Source organism: Phialemonium atrogriseum, assembly GCF_030411735.1.
Source record: "Phialemonium atrogriseum strain 8032-3 unplaced genomic scaffold QBC33scaffold_12, whole genome shotgun sequence".
Lineage (NCBI taxonomy): Eukaryota > Fungi > Ascomycota > Sordariomycetes > Cephalothecales > Cephalothecaceae > Phialemonium > Phialemonium atrogriseum.
This window is the reverse complement of record NW_026848149.1, coordinates 576358-604104: the sequence shown is the minus strand read 5'-3', so window position 1 is coordinate 604104 and position 27747 is coordinate 576358. Positions and strand designations below refer to the sequence as shown.

The 27747-nt window shown below is 57.9% G+C and overlaps 9 protein-coding genes across 9 annotated transcripts; 4 read left to right on the top strand and 5 right to left on the bottom strand.

Moving 5' to 3' along the window:
- Positions 1-298: 298 nt before the first annotated feature.
- QBC33DRAFT_586854 (uncharacterized protein) lies at positions 299-2617 on the bottom strand (the record flags this gene model as incomplete). The annotated part of the gene is made up of 3 exons (XM_060431495.1): positions 299-1290; positions 1461-2446; positions 2502-2617. The coding sequence occupies 3 exons, from the start codon at positions 2615-2617 to the stop codon at positions 581-583; spliced, it is 1812 nt and encodes a 603-aa protein (XP_060283696.1). The 3' UTR covers positions 299-580.
- Positions 2618-3768: 1151 nt separating this feature from the next.
- QBC33DRAFT_69934 (uncharacterized protein) lies at positions 3769-5162 on the bottom strand. Its single transcript, XM_060433000.1, has 4 exons — positions 4667-5162; positions 4465-4599; positions 4071-4405; positions 3769-4004 (listed from the first exon to the last, which is right to left on the bottom strand). Exons 1-4 carry the CDS (start codon positions 5007-5009, stop codon positions 3990-3992), a joined length of 828 nt encoding a protein of 275 aa, XP_060283695.1. The 5' UTR covers positions 5010-5162; the 3' UTR covers positions 3769-3989.
- A 2465-nt stretch (positions 5163-7627) lies between these two features.
- Positions 7628-10057, top strand: QBC33DRAFT_586852 (ClpP/crotonase-like domain-containing protein; the record flags this gene model as incomplete). Its single annotated transcript, XM_060431494.1, has 5 exons — positions 7628-7692; positions 7738-8106; positions 8190-8798; positions 9379-9479; positions 9551-10057. 5 exons carry the CDS (start codon positions 7628-7630, stop codon positions 9739-9741), a joined length of 1335 nt encoding a protein of 444 aa, XP_060283694.1. The 3' UTR covers positions 9742-10057.
- Positions 9738-12397, top strand: QBC33DRAFT_69588 (putative heterokaryon incompatibility protein). The gene has a single exon (XM_060432998.1). The coding sequence runs from the start codon at positions 10166-10168 to the stop codon at positions 12206-12208; it is 2043 nt and encodes a 680-aa protein (XP_060283693.1). The 5' UTR covers positions 9738-10165; the 3' UTR covers positions 12209-12397.
- Positions 12398-12936: 539 nt separating this feature from the next.
- QBC33DRAFT_69868 (acyltransferase family-domain-containing protein) lies at positions 12937-14744 on the top strand. Its single transcript, XM_060432999.1, has 3 exons — positions 12937-13167; positions 13313-13934; positions 13996-14744. The coding sequence occupies exons 1-3, from the start codon at positions 13129-13131 to the stop codon at positions 14640-14642; spliced, it is 1308 nt and encodes a 435-aa protein (XP_060283692.1). The 5' UTR covers positions 12937-13128; the 3' UTR covers positions 14643-14744.
- Positions 14745-15673: 929 nt separating this feature from the next.
- On the bottom strand, positions 15674-18063 carry QBC33DRAFT_451468 (uncharacterized protein; the record flags this gene model as incomplete). Its single annotated transcript, XM_060424606.1, has 2 exons — positions 15674-17945; positions 18008-18063. The coding sequence occupies 2 exons, from the start codon at positions 18061-18063 to the stop codon at positions 15674-15676; spliced, it is 2328 nt and encodes a 775-aa protein (XP_060283691.1).
- A 107-nt stretch (positions 18064-18170) lies between these two features.
- QBC33DRAFT_578243 (putative carotenoid oxygenase protein) lies at positions 18171-22068 on the bottom strand (the record flags this gene model as incomplete). Its single annotated transcript, XM_060431049.1, has 6 exons — positions 18171-18226; positions 18611-19381; positions 19483-20365; positions 21113-21772; positions 21850-21917; positions 21999-22068. 6 exons carry the CDS (start codon positions 22066-22068, stop codon positions 18171-18173), a joined length of 2508 nt encoding a protein of 835 aa, XP_060283690.1.
- Positions 22069-23194: 1126 nt separating this feature from the next.
- Positions 23195-25558, top strand: QBC33DRAFT_538449 (chaperonin Cpn60/TCP-1 family). The gene is made up of 4 exons (XM_060427888.1): positions 23195-23400; positions 23457-23623; positions 23687-24008; positions 24085-25558. Exons 1-4 carry the CDS (start codon positions 23355-23357, stop codon positions 25221-25223), a joined length of 1674 nt encoding a protein of 557 aa, XP_060283689.1. The 5' UTR covers positions 23195-23354; the 3' UTR covers positions 25224-25558.
- Positions 25559-25575: 17 nt separating this feature from the next.
- On the bottom strand, positions 25576-27570 carry QBC33DRAFT_451202 (uncharacterized protein; the record flags this gene model as incomplete). Its single annotated transcript, XM_060424602.1, has 2 exons — positions 25576-26041; positions 26195-27570. 2 exons carry the CDS (start codon positions 27568-27570, stop codon positions 25576-25578), a joined length of 1842 nt encoding a protein of 613 aa, XP_060283688.1.
- Positions 27571-27747: the final 177 nt, after the last annotated feature.

Genomic DNA, 27747 nt, shown 5'->3' with positions numbered 1-27747 from the left:
AATTCCGAGTCGGCATTTGGAATTTCGACGTGCTTTACGACGCTCATGTCAACACCTTGTGTAATCTAGATCGTGTCAGTTGTAACAATAGGGCCCGGGCCCGGGCCCGGGCTTGGGTCTGGGTCGGGCGTCGAAGGTGGAACGAAGGCGACGAGCTGGGAAGGAAGGGCAGGATTTGTTTGGGATTGGGTACCTAGTTGCGGGACGTTTCGACTGGCACGGGCCGCCGACTTTGCTTGGATTTGATTGGGTAGACAAGACAGACTATCACGACTGTAATGGAATGGAATACTCTGGCGATAAGCTGTAGAATGTGACTGAGCAATCGTAGCCACGAGATGTGCCTGGAGGAAGTACCATAGGAAGTCAGATAGTAGACATTCGCAAGATCAATAGTGGTTCACCAGGTTGAGCCGTAACAATAAATATACCATTCTACCGCTTGTGATAGCAATACATCTTGGATCATTTGATAATCTACCACCTGGGTACTGCACAGAGATAATCACAGGTATCCGTGAACCAACACTCAAGTACAGTTACAACCTCAACAACAAACACCCCAAGGCTTCCCACCATCTCACCCGCCGGGCACCACATCGCTCTCACCAGCAAGGAAATCCCCCATCAGCGCATCATCCGCGAAGCCAAACAAGCCAAGCCCAGAAATATCATCCGCCAGCGCAGCCCAGTCCATACCAAGACCATCGGTGTCCAGGAATCCCGGCGCAACATCACCACCACCACCAGTTACCCCCTCCCCGGGGGTTACGGCACCCCACCCGGCGCCAGCCGCCCCATCCCCAACAACCCCTTCCTCCGCCTCAAGCCGCCGGATACACATCCTCAACCACGCAGCCCACTGAACCAGCCTCGCATTTCTAGAATCCCCCTCCGCGCCCCCGTCCCCCACCACCGCCGACGACCGATCAAGATGCAGCGCAACGCGCTCCAGCAGCGCCGGCAGACCACCACCACCACCGCCGCCCCCGTCCTCCCCCCAGGGGCTGGGGCTACAGCGGGCGAGGACGCCGAGGGTGATCATTGCGTAGCCGACCTGGATGAAGAGGGCGACCGAGTTGTGGTAGAAGCGCTCGGGCGGGACGCCGAGGAGGACGTCGAGGCAGGCGAGGGCCGAGGCGAGGCAGCGGTGGCGGGCGCGGTTGAGGGAGACGAATGTTGCGGGGTCGGCGGGGCGGGGCGGGGGCGGGGATGGAGATGGGGAGGGGGGTAGGCAGCTGGTCTTGTAGAGGTGCATGAGGGCGGCGTGGTGGGTTATTTGGACGTGGGCTGGTGAGAAGGGGAGGAGGGAGGATGGTTATTAGCTGAGGGCGGATAATGGATTGGGCGTGGTACAAGTACATGTACATGTTGTGGAATGGAGAGGGCTTTGGGGCGGGAAGGGAGGGGGAGTTGGTTCTTTTGCGAAAGGGGGAGGCCTTATCTGCCTGCCTACGTACCATTTTGGCGGAGGGTTTCCGGGCTGTCGTCCCAGAGCTGCGTCAGGCTCTCCTCGAAGGGGGTGATGTAGACCGTCAATGGCGCCGAGAGACCTCCATTCGCGGTAATCTCCCTCTGCATCTGACTGATCTGGGAGATTGTGTGTTGCAGCCTCACAAAGGTTACCAGCCGTAAATCGCTGTCTTTCCCAGAGCAGCTTAGAATACGGCACGACTCGTCCAGTTCCGTCGTCCATGGCATTTCCGTGCGGATGTTAAAACTGGTGGAGAAGATAGAGGCCAGGTAGAAGCAGCCGGCATAGGCTCTTCGCTCCTCCAGCGTCCGCTCTTGAGAGTTCATGCCAAGCCCATAGATGGCCTTCCTGATGCCGGATGACAGGGTGTAAGTCTCCGCAGGAGTCGGGGCCTGATTCAGCCCAAGATCTGTCGTAAGGGCCGTGGACAGATGGAGCAGGTTGGTGATTTGCGGGTTGACAAAGATCTGGGTATGGTACCAGTTGAGGAGCACCAGCATCCCCTGGAGAAGTGCCAAGTTCTTTCGCCCCTGAACGAGAAGTTGGTCGGCGACCAAGGAAATGGCTGCCCTGGAGAAGGTTTCCTGGCGAGCCGTGTTGTCGTGCGAGGCAGCCATCATTATGGCAAGGAAGAGCAGTGGTTTTTCGGCGCGGAGTGAGGCTGCTGTTGTGTCCTCGGCAACCTCGACAAAGGGGGAATAAGGGGCCTGGTCCTGACGGAAGTGACGGAGCAGCGCCTCGGCCTCGGCATCGTCTATAAGCAGGGTCTGGAGCGTGCGCGGGACCTCAGGAGGAGCGGCACCCGGGGCCGGTGTCACACTTCCCGAGACCCCACATACCGGGCCCGGCCTGCCAGCAAGCAGGGCGACAATCTCGTCGACTTTCTGAGCCAGAGCAACATGGCCCCTCTTTCTGGCTCGCCTCCTCGCCTGCCTTGGCCGCACGCCACACACCTTGTTTAAACGATGACAACTGCCAGGTGCCGTTAGGGCATCGGATGAAGCTAATGATTTCCATTGAAACTTACCGCTCGCAGCTCGCAACCACGCCAGTCTCGCGAGGGACGCACTTTACCTTGGCATCTGCGCAGTTGACGCAGGCTCTACGCGACTCGGCCTGTACAGATGTAGCTGGAGAACTCATGGCGCCTCTATAGGTTCCATTTGCAAAGCAAAATCGATATACAGTGGATTCGGCTGGCAGGGCAGCAACACAGATAAATAACAGCCTCCAAAATCGTGGTGGTTGCCTTGAATTCCAGCCCCAAAAAATTGTTAGTATGGGACCGTCGTGCAGGGATGACAATCCCACAGCCGCATCCACGCAAATACCAACTGCTCAATTCTTACGGCCAAACGGTGAATAAACTGTTTCCGACATGTCCGTCTTCTCGTTTTTCTTGCATTTCAGCAACTCTTTTTTGGCGGCGGAACCCTGCCATTTAGATACCTCGGAAAGAATCCCTCCTCAGAGAATCACACTAACAAACAGGCAACCGGAAGGCAAAAACACGACATTTCCCCTGGTACAGCCTGCGTCGAACAGGCAGCATTGAACCAAGAAAACCATCATCTGCGGCGAATGATACCCGGGGACTCGAGTCCCGTTTGCGCCTTTGACAAACAAAGCTCCAATGGCCTTGTTGTTTCATAAGGGTCTAAGCCCCAAGATTGCCAGTTCTGACGATTGTGCAACAATCAGTGCGTGCATGAACGATCGGCTCAAGGATGGGACCAATTGAGCCAGTAAACAGCGAGGCTCAGCGCCATGAAAAAGGTACTGCCACAAAAAAAAAACCTCATGGATGCTTCCAAGGCAAGACGGGCAGGGGGCTAATTTCATTTGGAAAAATTTCACCGCCGAGGCATGGGAAACGATGAAGCTCCGAGGGGTTCTGATGGGACGGTCAAGCCTCGCCCCGTCTAGAATCGTAATAGAATTCCTCCGTGTGAATTGTCTAAGCCTTCCAAAGAGTAGCTACAGTCATTCCCATCGGACCACATCCCCCCATGTCCCCAGACGGGTTTCCATATCCCGGAAAACGACGTCTCGATATCAAATGATGGACGTCTGAGACAGACATGCCTATCGTTCGGACAACCAGTGGACGGCAATGCACGTTGTCCAACTGGTCTGTCCAATATTCCCGATCAGTTTGACTTGCCAGTAGCTGAGACGTGCCAACCAAGGCTGCCGAGTGCAGAAAAAGGTGAACCGCTACGACTGATTTCCATCGTCGATAGTAAGGGGTTCGGCGACCGACACACCCAAAGTGGTGAGATGCGAAGAGGTGTAAAGGAGAGGACAGCGAAGGGGGAAGCAGATTCCACATGGCCACTTCCAGTGTATGACCAAACATATGCCGCTTTCCCCAGCCGCATGGTATGAACGCCGGTTAGATTTATTGCACGGATTGATCCGTCAATGTCGAGAATATAACATGTTCACCCCAACGCCGAGTATGCCGATCGAAAGTAAAGTACAGGCGAGAGTCGTTCGTCGTCAAGGGATCTGCTCAGGCATTGGTGACCTGGGGGGGGTGCTGCTGTCAGTAGGCTGGGATTGAATTGTGCTAGGAATTGAAAGTTTGACTCACCCGAAGAATCCTCCTCGAGTAATCCTCATTGTCTGCGATGCTCCCGTTGCTGACTCGCCTCTGGGCCATGACGGGGTCAAGGCGAGCATCTGTGACAGAATATCCGCCACTGCTAGTGGGTGGCTTTGAGCCGTGAATAAAGGCGTTGACAGCGGCGTTGCGACGGTGTTCCTCCTCGATCTCCCGGTTCCGTCGGCGGCGGAACATAAAGAAGACTCCACCAATGATAGCCGCAACGACGACGACGGAGACTACAACACCAGCAGCAATACCCGCCGTATTCGGACCCCCAGACGGTTTATCCGTCTCAATTCCAGTGACGGTGACGATTCCCCCTAATCCAACGTTAGCAGGCTGGCCTGATAGCCTAGGTGCTCGATAAGAACCGCCATACCTGGCTTGGTAACGACAGAACCCGTCTTGGATGGGTTTGAGCTCGGGCTGGCAGACTCCAAAACATCGTCGCTAGAGACCTTTACAGCCAGCGTCAGGCCGGTATTGTAAATTGTCCAAAAGAAAGAACCACCACCTGGGAGGAAACAGGTCAGCAACACTGATCTCGGAAGAAAGGGGCGAGCCATCTCTCTGCGACTAACAAGCTTGCTGGTCGAAGCCACTGCATCCGAGATTACAATCGGTGTCGTTGGCAAGAGCCAGCTTCGGAGGATACTTGTCTCCACAGAAGCACTGATTTCCACCCATTGTGCCAGCGACAGCCTTCCCTTTCTTAAAGCAGATATCGGATGCGCATTTGCTCTTTGAGTTGTACAATTCGGTTGATTGGTACTTCAGTTCGCCGGCAGATGAATAGCAGCCCTGGACGACAGGAACATTCAGCATGGCCGGCGACGAGGGCTCCTCGACACCCTTTGTCGGAGTCGCCGCCATGGCCGACGTTGCGGCAAGCAAAGCCGCAATGGCAATCGAATAGGACCTCATATTGGGGGTTTGGGATCGGAAAGGTGGTCGGCTGGTTGTTCTGAGATGATAATGATATGGTAGTCCCGGGTTCGAACGATTTCGGTTCCGGAAACGATTATCGACGGTTAGAAGGGTAGCCGGCGTGGATGGGGTGGAAGAGCCGTCGAGTGAGGAGATGAGATCCTTTGTCGACTCACGTCTACCTCACGTGGGGCCCGAGTGAATGACGAAGGGAGCGTGCAAAGAGTCCAAAAACAATGGCCTCGTGACAGTCGGCTCCCAAACTGGTCCTTTCCTTGACTTTCGCTTTCCGTAAACGGACTGATCACAGTCGAGGGTTCATCGATGTCGGATTTTTGTGGTGCCCGTTCCTCTCTGCTGTCGGTGCTAGAGGGAATGGCCGAGTTGGACCGGTGCGGAACAAGAAATGCAGTTGGGTAAGAGAACGTAAGGGGAAAAGAAGGTGGTGGTGCGACGAAAAGAGGGCGATACTGGAAGACGCGGAGAAACAGTGCAACAAAACGAGTGACTGGCGGTGGCGGAGGGCAGGTCGAGTGTTTTTGTTGGAATTGGAAGGGCGAAAAGGGAGGGAGATGGAGAGAATGGGGACGGCCCCTTTCTTGGCCCTTCTCTGGTGTGACTTTGCAAACCCGCGTCCACCTGGCCGATTCTGCGCTGGACAAGGTCTGGCCCTGCACTTTCCCATTTGAGCATTTGATTCACCACCTCACCCAGCAAGCCCACTTCGGGCTTAGCGGTCTGGAGCTCCGACCGGGCGGAATGGCCAATGATCGGCCTATATCGCCAAATTTAATCCCTCCTCGGCTTATGATTGGCAGGAAGATTGCGCCCAATATCAGATCGGCGGTGGCCTATTGGGCGGACAGTGACGATCGTCAGGTACTACGGGCAGGGGGGAAACCAACCGAAATTGGGCTTGCAGGTTACTCTTCAAACGCGAGCAACCAGGTCGGCGTTAGAGGCTGTTAGGGGGTTCGCAGCATCTACAGAGTGCTTACTACCAAATTCCACCAGGCTTCGTCAAATTCCAGTGCTAAGTGAGGACCCCTCAAGGTACCAACCCCCCTCAGGCACAAAAGTCTAGGTACCTACCTAACCTTACCCGGTGCATCCCAGAGGGAGGTTGAGGAAGTCCTCGGCAACCTCGCCTTTTCGCTCATGTCTCGAATTGATTCATCCATGAGCCCTGATAGTCACCAACAGGCAGAAACAAACGACAAGAGGGTACCGGCAGCAAGAGTCTTATTTTGACATGGAAAATTATTCCAGAGCCAAGTGAGGGCAGAGTGAATACGAGCAATCGAAGGTATGCGTACACGCGCTAAATACACTAAATGTGGGTTGGGACCGCTTCCCGGTGTTCCCGCATATGAAACAGGAACCTGGGAACACAGTAAACGACGCCACGAAGCAGCGGCACGACGCCGCCAAACTGGGATGTCGGTATCCCGAGGCGGACCAACAGCATCCATACTACCTGCATGGAATATATTATTTACGAAGCACAGAGTTACGCAAAGACAGTGCTCCCATTCAAGTAGGTAGCAACGGGAGGGGAAATAGGGGTCTCGTTTGCAGCCTGAAAACGGGCAGAGGGGATACCGCACTACACTACGCTACACCTACTGCATGATGCTGCATGTCAAATAGGTACCTCGGTCGAATTTGGATCGCTTTCGATGCGAGGCGAGGTAGGAAGGAACCCGAAGGTGAGGTTTGCTTTTCTCGACGCCCGATCGGACGTGTATTATGTAGCCTGTGTCGGTTGTTTACTGTGCATACTTGCCCCACTCAAGGAGACTGCTCTGGCCATTCCTTTGCGGGTCCTCTGGAGGGACGAAAAGCAATAATTACCTTCTCTTGTACTTCAACCATGTACCCCCAAGCAACAACAGTCATGGATCGGATGTTCTGGAACTGGAGGGCAGCCAGAGCCTAGAGGAGGCCTCTTATCATGTGGAGAGCACGCACTTCTCTTGGACAAAGACTCCAACTACGTGTTAATCCTTTTTACGAATATCTTTGCCAGTCCCAGCTGACTTCCATGGCCTGCCATGCAAGAGATATTTGACGCGTAGCATTGGATGTCGGCATGTTAGCGGGCATGTTTAGCTAGTTTGGTTCACATTCCCATCAATTCTTCTTAACACACAGAATTATTTATAGTGATCGTTCCCCGGGCTTGACGGATGGAGATTGCGAGGTGTTTTTCGATCGGTTGAGGCTCCACCTTGGAGGCTGTGGCGGGAATATCCCGAATATTCGGTTCGATACTTATGCAAACCCGTAAGATAACCTGTCTGGGAATCGGAGAATCCCGAAGGGGTCAAAAAAGGCAAAAGATCCATAACCACTGAACACATCCAGTACCATTTCGATGATGGTATGTCTGGTCTGGCGATGGCCTGACATGCGTTATCTGCATGAGGAAAGGTCAAGATGCTATGCAATTACTGATGAAAATTGGGAATCGGGATAGTTGTACCCGCTGGTAACCGGTGACGAGCCGAGGACGTCATAATGTGCAAACCTACCAAACTTTCTGCTGTCTTCCCTTTAACTTCTGACGGGATGCTTGGATACTTAATTGTAACCAGTAATCAGACCTAGCAACAATGCCTCCACGAGCTCCAGCTATCTTCAGCTCTTCCGGGCCTCTCGCCCTTCGACTGCGGCCCGCGTCGGCGACGAAAGGCCCGCAGCTGGCATGCCTGATCGTCAGAAGCACACGCCAGCGGGCCTCGTACTCGACCGACAAGAACAGCAATCCGGGGCCGTTGGTCCGGGTGACGGACCTCCCGGCGCCCAATTCGGGCCACATCCGGATCTTGGAGCTCAACCGGCCGGCGGCGCGCAACGCCATCTCGCGGGCGCTGCTGTCGTCGTTGCGGGACGAGATCGACGCCGTGCACGCGCAGTACGACGCCGCGACGGGCGACGAGATCGCGCAGCCCTCGTGGAACAAGCGGTTTGGCGGGGCTGCCGGAGAGGACAAGAAGGGGCCCACAAGGGCGCTGGTCCTGGCCTCGGCCGTGGACACGTCGTTCTGCTCGGGCGCCGACCTCAAGGAGCGGAAGGGCTTTAGCCAGGAGGAGTATGTTCAAACGCCCCCCCGATCACCCCCTTTCCTCCAAAATTTCTACGAGAGCAAGGGAAACTAATGGCACACAAAAAAAGGACCTCCGCCTTCCTCCTCAACCTCCGCACCACGCTGACTCACCTCTCGGCCCTCCCGATCCCGACCATCTCCGCCATCTCGTCGGTGGCCCTCGGCGGCGGCCTCGAGCTCGCGCTGGCGACGCACTTCCGGGTCCTCAGCTCCAACGCCGTGGTGGGGCTGCCGGAGACGCGGCTGGGCATCATCCCGGGGGCCGGGGGCACGTACCGGCTGCCCGCGCTGATCGGCGCGTCGCGGGCGCGCGACCTGATCGCCACGGGCAGGCGCGTGTCGGCGCCCGAGGCCTACTTCCTGGGCATCGCGGACCGGCTCGTCGAGGTGGCGCCCGAGACGGAGGAGCAGGCCAAGGCGTGGGAGGGCATGGAGGCCCCGGAGCGCGACGCCGAGGTGCTGGCGCTGGCGAGGCGCGCGGCGCTGAGCGAGGCGGTGCGCATGGCCGGGGAGATCTGCGAGGGCGGGCCTGTCGCGGTGAGGGCGGCGCTGAGGGCGGTGGCGGATCCGAGGGAGGAGGTGGAGAATAAGATGTACGAGAGGGTTGTCAGTACCGAGGACAGGAACGAGGCGCTGAAGGCGTTTGGCGAGAAGAGGAAGCCTGTGTTCAAGGGGAGGTGATGGCACCTTGCTACTGGATAACCTACCCACGTAGGTAGGTAGCTTAGATCCCTTTTGGGTCGGGAGTCTGCTTGTCTGCAAACCTCGGTTGCATCTGGACACGATCACCCACCGAACCAAGAGTTGCGCCGAGTGAGTGATTCATTGTGGAGGCACTTGTATCTTGTATGTGCTACCCTTGACCTGGACGTGACCTCGGGACCACAAATACTCGGTTTAGTGGTGATTTCCTTGGTCTCATTGCGATTGATGGACGTCATTGGTGCAGATGCACTGTCTTACTTGTGAGGCTTCGTGATGACATCATTCAAAGATCATCAACTCGTGGGAGGTATTAATACAGAAGTTCGGCAGGCCGAACTGTCTGATTCTTTCCTTTTGACCTCAATTCTCCCAAGAAGCATCATCAGCGAGTACCAAAAGCATTTTTTTAACAAAATCTCGAACCGAAGAACCCAACAAGACAGAATCTACCATCATGTCGTTCCTCACAGAAGTCACCGTGCGCCGGCTAGCATCGCTTCAGTTGCCACGCACTGTGGCAACCACAGCACCACGAGCTGCATTTTCCATCAGTGCCCAGCGACAAAAAGTGGTACCGGATACGGTGAAGGACAAGCTGAAGTCGGTGGACCGCGTTGTCAGCGACAAGCTCGTCGACGGCATCAACATTGGCTGTAAGCTGCAGCTCCCCTCTACAACCCCGCCAATCCTCACACTGTGCTCGCCATGCTAACCTCACTTCCAGCAACGGTCGCACACAAGATCAAGGAGGCCGGCGGGGAAGTCACCCACGGCAAGGCCACGGGGAAGGCCGAGGAGCTCAGGCGAGAGGCACAGGGCAAGGCCCACGAGGTGGCTGGCGAGGCAAAGGGCAAGGCCCACGAGGTCGCAGGAAAGGCCAAAGGTGCCGCTGAGGAGGCGAAACAAAAGTTCTAAGCCGACCGAGAGCTTATGTGGGTGGGTTTTCTCTCCGAGACTGTCAATGGTGTTCCCGGTTGTACAATATCCTGTTACCCGATTGCATTGCTTGGTTGGAGGCAAATGGAACTATGAATGAAGTAATGAATTCCTGAGTTTGTCTCTGGCTTTCGGTCAACAACCGATGTCTGCATGAACCGATGGCAGCATGAACCGATGTCTGCATGACTGGGTTGTCGTGGACTTTTTGATATTCGGCCAGAATCAGCCCGAACCAGACGTAAGCGGCTACTTACTTGTTGGTCCCTGTTCATTTCAGCCTCAAAAACCGAGGGGCTGCCAAGAAAAAATAATATAAACACGAAGGGACAGAGGTGGACGGTACGGTGGTTATCCTACCTAAAGAGTATAAAGACGAGGCAATTCCCCCAAGCTAAGAGACATGACCTTCTCCCACCCACCTCTGCCGTCCAGCGACGGCCTCCGCATCCTGACCCTCTCGCCGGGCGATTTTTGGGATCCGTTGGAAGCCACCTTGGAATCGGTCCCCTTCTCCAAAAAACCAAAGTACATCGCCCTATCATACACATGGGCCAACCCGGACGATGATCATGCCAAGATCTCCGCAGCGTTGGACGCTACTCCGGCGGCACCACCACCACCAGACCCATCCGGGGCAGCAACAGCCCCGCCGCCGCCGCCGCCGCCGCCGGCCGCACCACAACTCGTCCTCGGCCCCAGCGGCCAGCAGCTCCCGCTTCTCCACAACGCCGCGCTAGCCCTACGGTTCCTGCGCTCGCCAACGCACCCGCTGCCGCTGTGGCTGGACGCCGTGTGCATCGACCAGCGCAGCATCCCCGAGCGCAACGCCCAGGTCGCCCTCATGGGCTTCATCTTCACGCGCGCCGCCGCCGTCATCGGCTGGCTAGGCATGCCGGACATGACGACCGACTTCGTTCTAGAGACGTTGGCCGAGGGGAGACGCCGACTGCGCAGCAAGTTGACGGCGGTGTGGGAGGCAGGGCTGGCGCGGAAGATCGCAGCGAGGTTTGCGGGCGGCGGCTCAGCAGAAGACGACCTGTTCAAATTCGCGCACCCCCTCGTCGCCCCGGACGCGGAGCGGACGCACCCGGTCTGGTGCGCCGTCTCCTCCTCGGGCGCCGTGGTGCCGCGGCAGCTGCAGGCGAACCGCTACTGGGGGCGCCTGTGGGTCGTGCAGGAGGTGTGCCTGCCGCGCAACCTGGCCTTCGTTCTCGGCGGAGAGGTCTGGCCTGAGGCGGCGGTGCGCCAGATGCTGGCGCGGGCGGACCGCGTGTCGGGCCGCGTCATCCCGGTGGGGCAGACCGACATGCAGCGCCTGCTGGCGGCGCGGCAGGACCGCTTTACCGACGCCATGCGGCTCGAGGCGCTGGTGGAGCGGTTCTTGGATAGCGGCTGTGCCGATACCCGTGACCGGGTCTTTGGGCTTGTCGGTCTCTCCAACGATGTCGATACCTTCGCGCTGGCGGGGCAGGGCGCCCAGCAGGGATCTCGGGGTCTGTTGCCTAGCCCGGCGACGGAGAAGAGGGGGAGGGCCCTCTTGGAGATCGACTACAAGCGGACTTTCTACAATATCTGGCGCGACGTGGTCTCATACATGTATTATCGAGCGAAGCCCAAGCTTGACTTTGGCAAGGGGGTCGAAGAGATGGAGGACGAGCGTCGCGTGCGCCTCGTGCGTTTTGCAGGAGTCGTGCAGAAGGCGTTCGATGGCAGAGTGGAGGACGAGCTTCGGGGAGGTGGTGATAGCAATGACCCGAATAGGGTGATGCTCAAGGCCAAGGGTTATGTCGCTGGGACGGTCGTCCACTTGGGACCGTCATACAGCGACTTTGTAGGTTCTTATCGTGAACAGCAACTCTGGATCGGGAGTTGGGACATGCACTATGAGGCCATAGCAGACCTTGAGAAGCTACGCCAGATGGAGGAGCAATACTCGGCCAAGGTAATCGACTACACGGACACAGATGTCTCTCGCATCTGCGGCATCAACAGCGCCGAGGCTGTAGCTTGGTCAATTCTGCAGGAGGAGCCACCGTCACCGCCGTCACCGACATTGCCCGGCCCCCCGGGCACGCCACCACCGCACAGCGACCCCGTCCGCTTCCTCGGAACCGACCTCTGTCTAGGAATCGCCCCACCAGAAGCGCGCCAGGGGGACCTTATCATCCGCTTCTGGAACTGCGACGCGGCAATCATCGTGCGCCGTAAACCCCCTACCTCGGAAGATGCGTCCGGGGAGTACTACGAGCTAGTCGGGCGGGCCGACGTCGCAGAGCCGTATCAGCGGCGAGGAGACGTGGGAGACAGCCAGGCCAAGGATGCCATGAGGGTGATTGGTGGCGACTGCCCCGGGAGAAAGTCGAAGGCTGACAAGACCAGGGCCGTGTACGTCCGGGTGGATTTCGAAACGCTGCAGAAGATGTCTGCCGCGATTACAATTTGAGTGCTCGGGCAATGCTCAGGGATTTCAGCTGCCGCAACTGGTGACCGTGCTGAACTGAAATGGAGATACCGCACACACCGAGTAAGCAGTGATGGTGTCACGCAGGGGTGACTCTAGCAGTTCGGAAAATAACCCAGCTGAGAACGCTGTCCTCGTTTCTGTGACACCCGACGCTTTCCACTCCAAGCTGCCATCCTTGCATCCGTGTTATCCACCCAGTCGCAGCGTTTCTGCAGCGAGCGTAAGCCGGGTTTCGGCATCATCTTGATTAGCTTCGGGGCGAACATGGTCCCTGGCTGTTGGGCGAGGCATGACTTCCGAAGTTCTGATGGGGAGCCTCATCCAAAGCTCTCATGCCCGGATAGGAACCACCCAAATCATCGCGGTGTGGCGTCCTGGACATACCTCTGGTTGTCTGTTTGTCCCGGGCCGAGTTTCTGTATATCCAACCTCGCTCTGTGGCGGACGCCGTTGCCCGCCGTGGCGCCGACGGGCTGATCATCCTCTCGTCGGGATTCGCTGATGGTTGAATTCATCAAGATGATACTCTCGAGAAATTCCCCTTTTCTTCTCTCTTTCCGCCCCTCTTCCGATTTCTTGCTTCGTATCCGCTTTCCCTCTCCCTGCTCCCACCTGGATCGATCATGGCTTTCGTTTAAGTAACCTCCTGTATCCCATACCTGTCCTACCCCGTCGTTCTCTATATCCAGTCAGTCGCTCCTTCGCTGTCCTGCGGTCTGGTTTGCTAGAATTAACTTTGTTCTTCTCCTCGATTACCGGCTCTGAATCCCCCCGTTTCCGAGCAGAGCACGTTCTTGTTCTTGTCCTTGGAAGTTATTTCCATCCTGTCGTTCTTTCAGTTTGTAGGGGCATGGAATGAGAAAGCCGTCAAGCTAGCTCTGGCACATCTACATACTGCCATGGTTATAGGTAAAGAGGGAAATGTGAAGTGGGTGGATGTGAGTTTTACCTAACCCATCCGTCCCTTAAAAAACCCACCCAGGACATCCCTTTCCTTACCCATCCCCCCCGGACTGCCTGCCGTCCTTATCCTCACGCATTCACTCTGACGTTCCCTCTCTCGTGTCCAACCCCCACGGCTAGGGTCTCCGCGGACTAGCATCCACGCTCGTAGTCGTGACGCACATCGCGCGCGCCTTCGACGTAGCTCTCTTCCAACCAACGTCCCGCGAGGGCGCCCCTCCGCGCGTGCTACAGTGGCCGTACGTGCGCGTCCTCGTGCAGGGCCGCATCGGCGTCAGCATCTTCTCCTTCGTGACGGGGTACGTGTGCGCGATCAAGCCCATCCGGCAGTGCCGGCAGGGCAGCCAGGAGGCGGCCCTCCTGTCCATCGGCCGGTCGGCGCTGCGCCGCATGCCGAGGCTCGTCTTGCCCACCGCGCTCGTCACCCTGCTCATCTGGCTGCTCGCCCAGCTCGGCGCGTTCCGCGTCGCCAAGAGCTGCGATAGCTTCTGGGCCGGAGCCACTAGCCCCCCCGACCTGCCGCCCACGCTGTGGGGGTCGGTCAAGAGCCTTGTGGCTGGCATCGTCGAGACGTGGACGAGGGGGAGGAACAGATATGATGGGAACCACTGGAACCTGCTGTCGCTGCTCAAGGGTAGCTTCTGGGTCTACATCTTCATGGTCGGGACCGCCTTCGTCCAGCAGAAATACCGAATGCTCGCGAGTTTGGGCATGTACTTCTACTTCTGGATGGCCGGAGACTGTGAGTCAACCCTACACTTCCCTCCACGGAGAGAAAAGAAACCACTAACTCTACTACAAAGCCACATTCGGCATGCAATTCTTCTGGGGCGTCCTCCTCTCCGACCTCCAATCCAACGACGCCTCAACCGCCTTCCTAACCAACCACCGCCGCCTCTCGCGCCTCCTCTCCGGCACCCTCCTCCTCCTCGGCCTAACCCTCGCCTCCTACCCCGAATCTCACCCAGACTGGACCCCCTGGTCGCGCCTCCAGCAACGCCTCCTAACCCGCATCCTCCCCTCCAACCCGGACATCCCCCGCTTCGCCACCGGCATCGGCCTCTCGCTGATAACGCTGGGCCTGCACCTCGCCCCGCGCCTGCGCGACTTCCTCTCCGCGCCGCCGCTGCTGTGGCTCGGCAGGCACTCCTTCGCCGTGTACCTGCTGCACGGGCCGCTGATGCGGACCGTACTGGTGTGGATGGTGTACGGCGTCGACGTGCCCGGCTCGGTGCGCGACGACAGGGGCGAGATGGTGCCCGGGCCGCGGCTGAGGTTTCCTGGGTCCGCTGCCTTGGCTTGGAGTCTGCTTTTCTGGATACCGTTGAATTACGGGGCGGCTGTGTTGTGGACGGGGTATGTTGATCCGTGGTGTGCGCGCGTGACTGAGCGGCTGGTTGGTAGGGTTGTGCTGGAGCTGGATGAGAAGGGTGAGATGTTACCTAGTTGACGTCTTTTCAAAAGTGGGAAAGCCAGAGGCTACATATATATGTTTGCGTTGATGATATGCTGCCCCTTTCTTTTGGTGCGGCATTCTTGGATAGAAGGATGGGAAATAGCAGCTTTGGTCATTGCAGCTATATGGATGTACAGGGTGTATATTAGAGACTCATTCGTGTCATCGGTACGGAAAGTGAGAACATGATCGACTCGTATGGCAACTGGGCCTCATGGACATCTCCCACGGGCTACATGGATCTATCCGGGACAAGAAACTAGACATCACAACAGCGTAAACATTCAGAGAGAAAGAGTCAAGTCCCCAAACAGTCCCCTTCCAGACGAAATGTACCGACGCGCACCACCCCCCATCCCAGTAGCGCATCCCCAGACCGACAGGTCTCAGGACACGAGAGAAGAAACGGGAGAGCAAATGGTCAATTCGCTTGAGAACTCCGCCTGCCCAAGGAAAAGTGACCCCCTCCCTCCCTCCGGGGTGGCGCCGGTGCAGCCCCCCAGCAAGCACGCGCAGAGGCAGTCTAGGACCGCCCGGTGCCGTCTTTGGGGAAAGCTGTGTTGATATACCGCTCGGAATACAGAGCTGGATCAAGGATTGGTCTCGCCTTGTGCTCCACCTGGCCGTGCGGACGATTGCATTTCTGCTATCTTGCTTGGGTATCATCAAGGCAACAACACTCACTCCACGACGAGCCAGGGGGTTTGGAACCCTGGCCCCCGGCTGGGAAAATTCTTTTTTTTTTTCATTATTGGCCCTGGATGCGCCTGCCATGCTCTTGGATATCGTACAAATCTCGCCTTCACAGCTCTCCTCACCCAACCCACTAGGGCGAGGGAGATGATGCTGTCTCTCGCGATACCTCCGGCCCCGGCTGACGGCTTCGAATGTTTCCAGCCAACAATCCAGAGCTAGATATCAAACGAGGCGCGTTTCCTCAGGGCATCGATACCAGGCACATGCTTTCAGCGCCGTCGAGTAATCTCCCACATCGGCCCATTTGTCCCCTCCGTCGACGTCGGATTCTATCCCTCCTCAAAGAAAACGTGTTTCCTCCCACTCTGCCGCTCGCTCTCCATCTCCTCCAGCTCGCGATCAATCTCCATAATGTCCAAGATCTCCGCCTCGACATTCCGCTCCTCGGCCTCCTCCTCGTTGTCGCTCGCGTCGGCCGCCACGTTGAGCGACTGTCCAAAGGCAAGGCCGGTGTCGCGGGAGAGGCCGGGGATCAGCAGGCCGTGGCCCGCGGCGGCGCCACCACCACCATCGTCCAGCTCCACCTCCGTGGACGGCAACACGTCCATCTGCTCCTGGTCGAACAGGCCCGCCACGGGAAGACGCTGGCGCGAGGCCCGGCGATTCCCGGCCCGCGAGACGCTCAAGTTGAAGGCGATGCTGCTTGGCTTCTCCGGACGGGGATAGGCAATGATGGCACTGGCGGAGCGGCCGCTGGGGCGTTGCTTTTTGCGCGTGCTGAGAAGGCGGTTCGAGATGGGAGTGCCGTCGTCGCTCTCGAGAACCACGACAAGGCGGCTCTCGCCCTTGACGAGGACATCGATGGGAAGGCCCTGCACCGAGTTGGTAGTTTCGCCATGAGGGGATCTATCGTCGGGGGACGGGCTGCTGTTGGGTTGTTGTCTGCCCAATCTTGGAACAGCTCCTACGCCAGTGCATCGCTCACCGAGAAGACCGGCGGCGAGGTCGGTGAGCCGGATCATTCGGGTTGGCTGGGCGCCGCTGAAGAGATTGACCCCTCCACCAACGCCGCGTCGAAGTTGTGCGTCCCAGAATCTGGACACACCAGGGATAACTGCAACGATAGGGTCAACACCTCCCATCCAGAGCACAGCACTCTCATCTGCAGGAGAACCGGTACTGGTGGCTCTCAGCGGCTGAGAGTACACCACTTCGATACCTCCTCTTACAGCAGCTAGCCTCTCTGCACCCCCGGCGATAGATGCAGCGAGGGTATCGCGCCTGGTATGTGGTGTCATTGGCACAAAGTCTCCGCTGGATCTTGGCGCGGGCGCCGGTTTCTGTGCGCCCTGGTTGCGTAGCGAGCTTGTACCCTCCAAATAGCCACTGGCGCTGAAACTCGTCAGGCCGGCACCGCGGAGGCCAGCTGAGTGCTTTCCAAAGAGGCTTGTAGCCCCGCCGCCACCGCTTAGCGATGGCGTGGCGCCATCTATATCCCAAATGCCCCATTGGCCATCCGCAAGGAGGCATAGGACGGCACGTCCATGAGCAATCCAGGATGCAGCAAGGATGGGCTTGCGGGATGTCGACATCGTCGAGCCTTGGGAGAATGGCGGGTAGAGAGACAGCAGCCAAGAGCCCTGTGTTGGGAATGGGCCTTCTGACATATCTTCGGGAATGGACGGGAGGGAGTAATCGTAGATGCGCGCGGCATGTGGAGAAGCGACAGCTAGAAGCTGCGTGGAATGCGACGGGTTGAAAGAGATGCCGCTGAGAGGTGCGGGCAGATACTCGGTCTGGAAAGGTTCGATTCGACTCGTCGCTGGTCTGGATTCGACGTTCACATCCCATAACCGCAGGATGCCGCATGCTTCGCGGGAGTGGGCCGCAACGACAACCCGAGCCGACGGAGGAGGCAGCGGGCCGGTCCGGTCCACAGATCTGCTTCGCTCTGCGGCTGCCTGCTTCTGGTGGACGAGAGTGACAGCAAGCCCATCGCTATGCTTGCTTTGCCCTCCCAGCAAGGTCAACGTCTCACCCCACAAGCCCCTACCAGCAGCGCCAGCAAGGAGATCGTTGCGCAGCTCAGGTCTCGCCTTGCTTTGATGCGACGGTGGGGTCAGGGGCAAGGTGATCAGATAGACGTCGTTCGTGGCGCAGGCGACAGCAAACACCATCCTCTCCTTGAGTATGTCCGAGGCATTCCAAGCGGCGTCTTCGGCGGTAGATGGGGCGAGCGGGAGCACGGCAATATGTAGAGCAGCAGTTCCTAGGACCAGATCCAGTGTTTGGATGGTTTCTGGGACGGAGGACGGATCATCGGCCGGGGCATCTTCGAATTCGGCCTTGTCTTGAAACGCAGGGGATTTAGATGGCTTCCGTGGCGTCTCGTCGTCGGAATCCAAGATCATGACCGCGTCGCCTGCGCTCGCTCCATTCTGTTTTCCCTTGCTGGCGCTTTGCTTGGGGGTTTTGAGCGGCTTCCCGCCACGCCAGACCAGCGAGAGGCCATTCTCGTGGCCATAGATCAGGACAGTCGCACCTTGTGGGGTCTGGATCGGGTAGGTCTTCACGTCGTGTATCCGGCGGTTGAGGTTGTAGCTGCACACGGTCAGAAAAAGAGTCTCTTGCAAGTGCTGGGCAGGGCATGTGTGCGCGCATACGTGTACTGGGTGTTCTGCGCCGTTCGGCGGACTCGCGGCGAGGGCAAGGCCGACATGCTGGGCCGAGTCGGAGAGTTGCCGGGCGATTATTGAAGATAGAGAAAGCAAGTAGGATTTCTAAGGCATATTTGCGGGCGCTGATTGCAATTGTTTCGCCGCAGTTTTAACGCGGGTTGCAAGGTAGGAACATGGATTTCAAGTTGTTCTTTGGTGTCAGTTCTGCTTCAGTTTCGACGCGTGCCTAGAAAAATCGCGAGGGAGCTTGGACCACCTATACCGGGGAGCTACAGAACATCCAGGTTGACCCACGTGATCACCCCTACGCCAACGTCTTTCAGTCTCAAGTCCCTCGTTGACAACCATGACCCACCATCGAGAAATCTGGGGTCATGAAGCAAGAATGCATACAGTCTTGACACCTCGGGACGATAACCATAACCCTACAACCACAACTAATGAAGCCATATATTGCAAATTGGAAGTGGCTAGCAGACAATATGACATGCAAAACAAGCGTGCTTCCTGAAATACACAGACTAACCCGACAGTATCTCCCATCTAACGCGACCCATCATCAGCCAGACACACCATTACCATTCTGACTCTGACCATTCTGACCGGCCGCCTCCCCAACACGGATGCCCTTCTGCCACGGCAACGGCTCCACGGCAGGCTTCACAGGCCCGAGGTCCCCGCCGGCAGGCGACCTGCGGCGCTGCCACGCCTCGATATCAGCGTGGTCGACAAAGTTCCCGTGCAGGCCCAGCTTCAGTTTGAGCGGGAGGTGCAGGACGGCCAACGGGCCGGCGGCGAGGTTTTGGGCGTCGAGGATGACGATGTCGTTGCGGAGCACGTCGAGCTGGTTCATCAGCGCGATGAGGTAACCCTCGCCCTCGCCGCCGCCCGGGCGCGGGATGAACGACGGCTCCTGGAACGTCGTCGTCGGCCCGTGGTAGTAGACGTCCTCAGTGCCCGTGGCCTTCTCGTTGTCCGGGTCCCACGTGTAGTGGCCGATGCAGTTGAACAGCCCGCCCGCGGGGGGACCGCACTTTGCAAAGTCGTACGGCCGCGTGGGGTCGACCTTTGCCTGCCAGAAGTGCTTGTACTTCTTGGTGACGAAGCGGTCGTCGATGCGCGAGAACTCGCCGTTGGTCGGCCACACGAGCGACGGCGTGATGCGCGTGCCCGTCTTGGCTTTCGGGTCTAGCACCCAGCGGCACGTCGGGCTGCTGAGCTTGTTGCGCTTGGCGAACTGGCCCGCCTCCTCGCCGTCCGGCGGGAACCAAAAGAACACGTTGCCGTCCGCGACCGTGAGGTCGACGACCACGTGCCCGTCCTCGTTCTCGTAGCAGCCCGCCACGTGGCCGTGGAATCCTGTTGCCATTAGCAGCCATCACTTGCTTAACAATCCCACAATCCAACCAGATGATACGATAGGAGGGTGTCATAAGGCAAGGTGAGGAAGAGGGACCTACCGTTATCGGCCCGGAACCAGATGATATCGTCGGGCTTGCCGCCCCTGCGAGGGACCAAGCCGTACCACTGGTCCTCCTTCGGATCCCAGGCAAACTTGTTGCCGCCCTTCTTCACCCTGTCCAGGTTCGTCTTGATCGGCGTCAGGGGCAGGACCATGTAGTTCTTCGAGACGCCGCAGTCGTGGATCATGCCCGCGAACGGGGCCTTATACCAGGCCTCCTCCGTCTTGATGCCGTCGGCATTGAGGGTCCACACGGCGACGTCGACGGAGCAGTCGTTGCCATCGCCGCCAGCCTCGTACGCGAAGCAGAGCATCTCGCCCGTGTCCGGGTCGAACTTGGGGTGGGCCGTGAAGGTGGGCGCCAGGATCTGGCCCTCAAAGTCGTAGCGGCCGATGGTCTCGAGTGTGACGGGGTCCATGGCGTAGGGCGGGCCGTCCTCCTTGCTGGCGAGCAGCATGCCGCGCCAGAAGGTGATGTTGGTGTTGGAGGCGGTCCGGATGACGCCCTTGACGGACTCGTTGTCGGTGTAGGGGTTGCGGTACCGGCCGAACAGGCTCTTGCGCGCCGCCGTCTCGAGCTTGTACCGCTCCGTGTGGACGTAGCGCTGCTTGAAGTCGGCATGGCCGTTCTGGATCCGGATCGCCGTCACGCTCCCGTCGCCGTTGAAGTGGATGTCGTCCTCGAACATGGGCGGGAACCGCTGGTCCGGCTGGACGCGGAAGAAGGTGCCATTGATGTCCTTTGGGATTGTCCCCGTGAACTCAATGTCGAAGACGTCGCCCTCAAACCGGGACGGCTGATTCATGGAACGGAATACATCCGTCTCCGGGAACTTGACTCGATCCCCTGTGAGACGGCCATCGGAGTATGGCGATATCTCCTTGGCAAGATCGAAGATGTGCGCCATGGTTCACGTCCCTGTTCTGTTGTAGACAACAATGGATAATAACCAGGGGCCTTGGAGTTCTGGACCGACTGATTTCACACACACTCGCATGGGATGGTATATATATCTCTCAGGTGGTATGTATATCTCTCGGATGCTTTAGGCCGACCTCTAGACTATATTTGTGTGTCTAGACAGGCACGGAACAAATAGGTACCCCAATGCCCCAGAGGCTCTGCAGGAGCGGTCCGGGTCCGAGAGGAGTCTCGGCATGCGCCTCCCTCGTGTCATGGACATGGAACAACAATTTGTAACTCGTCTGTTGGGATAGGTTGCACAATTGCATGCGGGGGATGGTCCATGATCTACCGAGTTTGCCCCTCTTCCCCAATTTGCTGTGGAGGAAGCCTTGCGGGGTTCACATCGAGGGGTTGGCTAGCCCGGCAGATGGCCATTCGAGACTGGAAACACGCGTACCGGTTGCAAAACTTTCGCCCTCACCGGAACGATCGGGGTAGGGCTGCAGATGCAGGCAAATGAATGGATATTCGCAGTTGATACACGTGGCCAAAGAGGGCGAGACCATGGAGATAATCGACTAGAGGTACACAACCTAACTACCTAGCTACTCTAGCCTGATTCTACCCCACATACACAACCGCGAACCGGGGCCGACGAACAACAAACTCAGGCCGAGGCAATGCTATCAGCGAGCTCGGGCAGGACCTTCTTGGCTTTCACGTCGCCTTCCTGTGCTGTCCTCTTCTGCCCCTCCGGCAGAGCCAGAGTCAGAGGCGGATTGCTGGTGTCAGCAGCCTGTCCGTACCTTGGCGCCCTCAGATCGTCGGCATTGGAGGCCTTGCCCGTGACGGGATGGGGGTAGTGGAAGGGCACGACCCTCGTGTCGGGCCAGAGCATCTTCTGCTCGATCAGCTCGTCGGGCCCAAGAGGGTCCTCGGGGAAAGTCGTCGTGGGCCACGGGATGTAGTTCTTCTTGGTGTGCGACCATCCGCGCTCGAACTCGGCGTGCCAGAAGGGGAAGTAGCGGTAGCGGAACAGCTTCCACACGCCGTTCTCCTTGATGTACTCGTTCTCGTACAGGCCGCCCTCCCACCACTGCGCGTGCCCGCGCGGGTGCTCCTCCTGGATCGACTGGTGCGTGCCCGCCTGCATCAGGGTCCGCATGCGGCACCAGGCGTGGGTGCCCGTCTCGTCGACGTCGACAACATCCTGCATCATCATGTGGTCCAGCAAGAAGCCCTCCACGGGGCCATTGCGGCCCTTGACGAACACGTTCTGGAACCTCCCCTGGTAAAGGCGCTTGACGCCCGCCTTGCCGCGGTAACGAGACCCGAGGAACTCAACGTAGGTGTCGGGATGGTCCGCGAACATGTCCACGACCTGTGGGAGCTCTGGTCAGAACGAACGCAGTACTGGGGCAATGATACAGTGCCCATTGCTCGAACGGAACGCCTTACCTCGTTGTACATGCACTTGTCGAGGTAGTAGCCATACTTGAAGTGGGTCTTCCGGACCTCGGCCTCATCTGTTGACCGCAACCGTAAACATCAAGAGCCGGAGGTATGTATCGTCGTACATAGTAAAGGTCTGGGATGTTGAGACTCACCAGAGACGCGAGAGACCTGCTTCTGCAAAGTAGCAAGCTGCGTCTTGATTTCTGCTAGTTCGGACTCCATGGTGAATGTAGTGCTCACGGGCTAGGTATGTTGAGGATCTCGGGGGGAAGGGAACCTGGGGTTTGTTGATAAATCTGGACTTCTGGAGCAACAACCCCGTCCAACAGCTCCCTTTTTAGTCCCGGTTCATTGAAGTTGATCGATGCGGCGGCTGCAAGTAATCCCGCCTCTGGCATCCATACCGAGACGCCGCATGTCCCGCTGCGAACAAGTAAAGATTGGTCATGTCTTACCCCATCGGCAGCTTCACCGCGCGGGGACGGACCCCTCTCGGCACATTGGGTCCGATAGTAGATCCCCTCTCGGCACATTGGGTCCGACAGTAGATAGTGGACATTGAACACAAATCATGGTACCTCGCAACGAGTACATACCCCGAATTCCTGTTGGTTTTGGAGATGAGAAACATTAATGCACCATCGTTGTCGGGGTAAGCAGTCAAAGCTGAACGCTATTGCGTATCCGGTATTCTTGGAGGTCTTGGAGGTCTAGGAGGGGCTATTGAGCCTCTAACCCCCTAACCCCGAATTTTCTCTCACAACGCTATCTCGCACGGATACATACTACGTACGCACCTACACGTACAGTAATTACATCTATCCCCCGTCGGGAGCCCCGTAGAACCCGACTCCGACATCTGAGCCAGCCAACCGGCATCGGCAAACTATTCTGGTTCTTGGCACGGCCCGGTCCGGCGTGGTGTAGAATCCAGCAATGCCCGGAGAAGCATTGGAAACGGATTGTGAGTCCGTCCGACTTGCTGGATCATCTTCATAGACGGGCAGGAATAGGAATTGCATGGCAGACGTGCAAGGAAAGCAGCAACTGGGAGGCACGAGCTTGTTGACCTTGTTCTGCTGTAACTCGTATACTGGAATGTATGTACGGTGGAAATGGGGATCTCCTTTTCTCGCTAGGTTGCATCACAGAAGGTAAGGCATATAACTGAACTCGACTCTCGCAAATGGATTTCCATTTTTCTTTTTTTCCTTGCTACTATAGTATGGATTGCATAACCATACGTATCTGTGATGGCTTTGTGTGGAAAGCACAAGTCACATGATATGGAAATTGGAAGCTTTGAAGCTTTCTTAGGTGTCCGTGCGCAGGCCCGCGGTGAAGGCTTCAATAATTTTTGGAGCTCAGTTTATTATTTGATAGTCAACACATCGACCTTCTTTGCCCACCAAAACCTCCCACCTTAAGACGTACAGCCCTATTTCGTTCCTTGCGGGCTCCTATACAAGTCTATACCTGCCGTTTAATTCCCGGGAACAAAAAGAAAAATGTCTTTCGGCGGACAAACCCCGACGATTATCGTCCTGAAAGAGGGTCAGGAACCCCTCCATCTTGTTTCCCACAGCTCCCCACTGACAGGCTCACCATAGGGACGGACACCTCTCAGGGAAAGGGACAGATTATCTCCAATATCAATGCGTGCATGGCAGTTCAAGCAACAATAAAACCGACCCTGGGTCCGTATGGAGGCGACTTGTTAATGGTGGATGCCAACGGCAAGCAAACGATCACCAACGATGGCGCGACCGTCATGAAGGTACGGAGTGTACCTCCTCTCTCTGACCCGGACCGAGCCTCTGTGCTGATGTCAACCCCACAGCTTCTAGATATCGTCCATCCCGCCGCGCGAATCCTCGTCGACATCGCAAGATCACAAGATGCCGAAGTAGGCGATGGCACTACATCGGTCGTCGTCCTGGCTGGCGAGATCCTAAAGGAGGTGAAGGAGCATGTGGAACAGGGCGTTAGCTCTCAGATCATCATAAAGGCCCTGAGGAGGGCTTCAGCCATGGCCGTCAACAAGATCAAGGAGATTGCCATCGTCACCGACGCAGGGAATCGGAGAGACACGTTGGCCAAGCTCGCCGCGACTGCCATGACCAGCAAATTGATCAAGCGCAACACTGGCTTCTTCACAAAAAGTAAGTAATATTTACAGAAGCATCCAAGCCCCAGAGGAGAAGAAGGGTCGTTCAGTGCTGACAAGAGGAACACTAGTGGTCGTCGACGCCGTCCTGTCCCTCGACCAGGACGACCTGAACGAGAAACTGATAGGCATCAAGAAGATTCCCGGCGGGTCACTGACCGAGTCCCTCTTTGTCAACGGCGTCGCCTTCAAGAAGACCTTCTCGTACGCCGGTTTCGAGCAGCAGCCCAAGTCGTTCAAGAAGCCCAAGGTGGTGTGCCTCAACGTGGAGCTCGAGCTCAAGGCCGAGAAGGACAACGCCGAGATCCGCGTCGAGCAGGTGTCCGAGTACCAGGCCATCGTCGACGCCGAGTGGCAGATCATCTTCCAGAAGCTCGAGGCGCTGCACGAGACGGGGGCCAAGGTGGTGCTGTCCAAGCTGCCCATCGGCGACCTCGCGACGCAGTACTTTGCCGACCGCGACATCTTCTGCGCCGGCCGGGTCGCGACCGAGGACATGGAGCGCGTGGTGCAGGCGACGGGGGCGACGATACAGTCGACGTGCTCCGACATACAGCCCGAGCACCTGGGCACCTGCGGCACGTTTGAGGAGCGGCAGATCGGCGGGGAGCGCTTCAACTTCTTCGAGGACTGCCCCGAGGCCAAGACGTGCACGCTCGTGCTCCGCGGCGGCGCCGAGCAGTTCATCGCCGAGGTGGAGCGCTCGCTGCACGACGCCATCATGATCGTCAAGCGGGCGATCCGCAACCGCACTATCGTCGGCGGCGGCGGCGCCTGCGAGATGGAGGTGTCGGGCTATCTGCACCGCTTCGCCGACAAGAAGATCACGCACAAGCAGCAGGCCATCGTCAAGAGCTTCGCGCGCGCCCTCGAGGTCATCCCGCGCCAGCTGTGCGACAACGCCGGCTTCGACGCCACCGACATCCTCAACCGGCTGCGCGTCGAGCACGGCCGCGGCAACACCTGGGCCGGCGTCGACTTCGACACTGAGGGCGTCGCCGACATGATGGAGCGCTTCGTCTGGGAGCCCGCCCTCGTCAAGGTCAACGCCATCCAGGCCGCCACCGAGGCCAGCTGCCTCATCCTCGGTGTCGACGAGACCATCCGCAACGAGGAGAGCGCCCAGCCTTTGGCTCCGACCGGCCAGCTGCCTCCCGGTGCCGCGCAGCGCGCTCTGAGGGGCAGAGGCCGGGGTATGCCACGGCGGTAGAGCGGCTCAATTTAGGTTGGGATGTGGAGGGAAGTCTTCGAGCCGGGAAGAGGAGAGGCGGGATGACCAGTTGTCTGTCCTATGCGGGCTGTATGATACAATACAAAAAAGAAGGCGTCATCAGATAAAGAAGAGGAACTTGGTTGTTCAGAGATGATATTCATGTGTCTTTCAGGAGACTCCCATAACTAAGGTAACCAATGCTGAACCGCAACGCTATTAGAACATCATCTGCTTCTCCAAAATAATGCCACTCCAGAGTATATACTCCGACCATCGCCTTTTTCCATGCCGCCCTGAACAAATCCCAAACCAAACCTCCCATCCAGCCAGCCACCCCCGACAAACCAGGCTATCCCGACCCCCCAAACCCAACATCGTAGATCCCCCTCCCCCTACCCGGATCAACATCCCTCCCCACCGTCTCCTGCTCCTCATCATCATCCACATGCGACGAAAGCAGGTGATTCACATCCATTTTCCCGCTCGCCGTCCTGGCTCCCACCGCACCACCGCCGCCGTCAATGACCATCGTCGCGGGCCCGCGGTCGTCGCCGTCGTTACTCCCGCCCGCGCCCGCGCCATCGTTCTCGTCCTCGTCATCGTCTTGCGGCTCGATCAGCATCTCCAGATCGCGATCGACGGCCGCCTGGTCAGCCTCGTCGTCGTCATCGTGGTGGGCGCCGCCGGCACTGCCGTCGTCGTCGTGGTGATGGTGGTGGTGGTGGTGGTGGTGGGAATGCAGGCCTGGGTCGACGTCGCTTGTGCCGTTGAGGAGGGCCTGGAATGTGTCTGCGTCTGGGTCGTGGGTGTGGGGGCTGTGGTGGAAGGAATAGTGGTGCAGTGAATGGTGATGCGCATGCTGGCTGATGATCTGCGGGTCGATGGGTTGGTAGACGGAGACGGCGTGGGGGGGCTGAAGCTGTAGGGGCGAGTTCGCCGCGTGATGGGGGGGATGCAGGCCGTGTGACTGGTCTTGTAACATGGGATTGTGCCGGGCGAGACTGCCATGCTCTGTAATGGTTCCGCTGGCTGTCGTTTGGAGTGTGTGCGAAGGCGTCACGACCGCTATATCGTTCGCGTTGGCGTAGGAATGAGACTGTATAGCAAATGGGGGTATGTGCCCGGGCTCGGATAATTCCAGACTCCTGGGACCGTTAAGAGTGGCAGCGTCTCTCGATCCCGTGGCAGCGAGACTAGGAGATGACCTCTTGGATGGAATGGCAGCGCCAGGCAGCGCACTGAGAGCTGAGCGACGTATTTGATTCCCTCCATTCCCACCGGGCAGTGGCGTCTGGGCCTTCCCCAACTCCTTACACTCAGTGCAGTTTCTAATTACATCCGAGACGGTCTCCTTGATGCGGCTCCAGTGATACCGCTCCGCAATGGTCGCGGTGGTCTTGTTGATGCCGGCATGCGTCTGGTTATGGAAGTTCCGGGCAATGTCATACTGCCGCTGCGGATCCGAGATGACCTCCTTGTCCTTGAGCATCAGAACATCTCCGTCAAGCAGCTTGTAGTGCGTTGCCGCGCTGCGAAGCCTGCTTTTTTCCGCCCGGTCAGCGCCGTTCGGGTATCGCCCGTATTTGAGGTAGAATTTGATCTTGTCGAAACGCTCTTCACTCACGAGTTCCTCGTTGCCGCCGTTGCCGTTGCCGTCGCCTAGATCCCGGCCGTAGATGATGGCGTCGATGAGGCGGCCGGGGTAGCTCTTCAGGTTGCCGCACCCCTTGACACGGCCGATGCGCTTGAAGCCGAGGGCGTCCCAGATCTTGCAAGACGCCACGTTCGTCTCGTAGACCAGGTTGAAGACGGAGTAGGTGTAGCCAAACTTGGGCGCCCAATCGAGGTAGGTCTCGCCCATTAACCGGCCCACGCCTCGGTTTCGGGAAGCGTCGGTGACAATAAAGCCGGCGTTGCAAACATGACTGCTGCGACCCGGATAGTTGGGCTTGATGTAGAAGGTGCCCAGGCATTCCTTAGACCAGTCCTTGCCCTCGACCACCTCGTCGGCGCTTGCTATGTCCCCTAGCAGCATAATGGCGCCAAAATTTTGGAACCAATACGAGGCGAACTTCTCGAAAGGCATCGTCTCCATCATCGGATACGTGTCCCCCCCTTCGATCTCCTTGTTGAACTGATCATTGAGGTAGCGCAGGAGAGAGTCCGGAACTTGGTAGCGAGATGCAAACGGGACGACGCTTGCAACCGTCTGTCGGTCTCGCAGTGTCACATGACGTGGAACGACAGATGGTGGGAGGGACGGGAGAGCCGGGTCCGGATAGGGGGGGTCTCCCGATACCCGGTAGATGGTTGGTGCGTCCGGGTCATCCAGGATCGCCGGCATCTTTGCCTGGAGACTAGGGCGGCACAGCCCACTCTGGGACGGGGCTACACGAGGAACTCAAGACGCAAGAACGGCAGCACAATAATGTCTAATTGGAGATGTTAGCCATCTCCGCCAAGACTGGCCCCCGGTACCGTCGCGCAATAACACCCAGCATCTGAAAAACCCAAGACACGG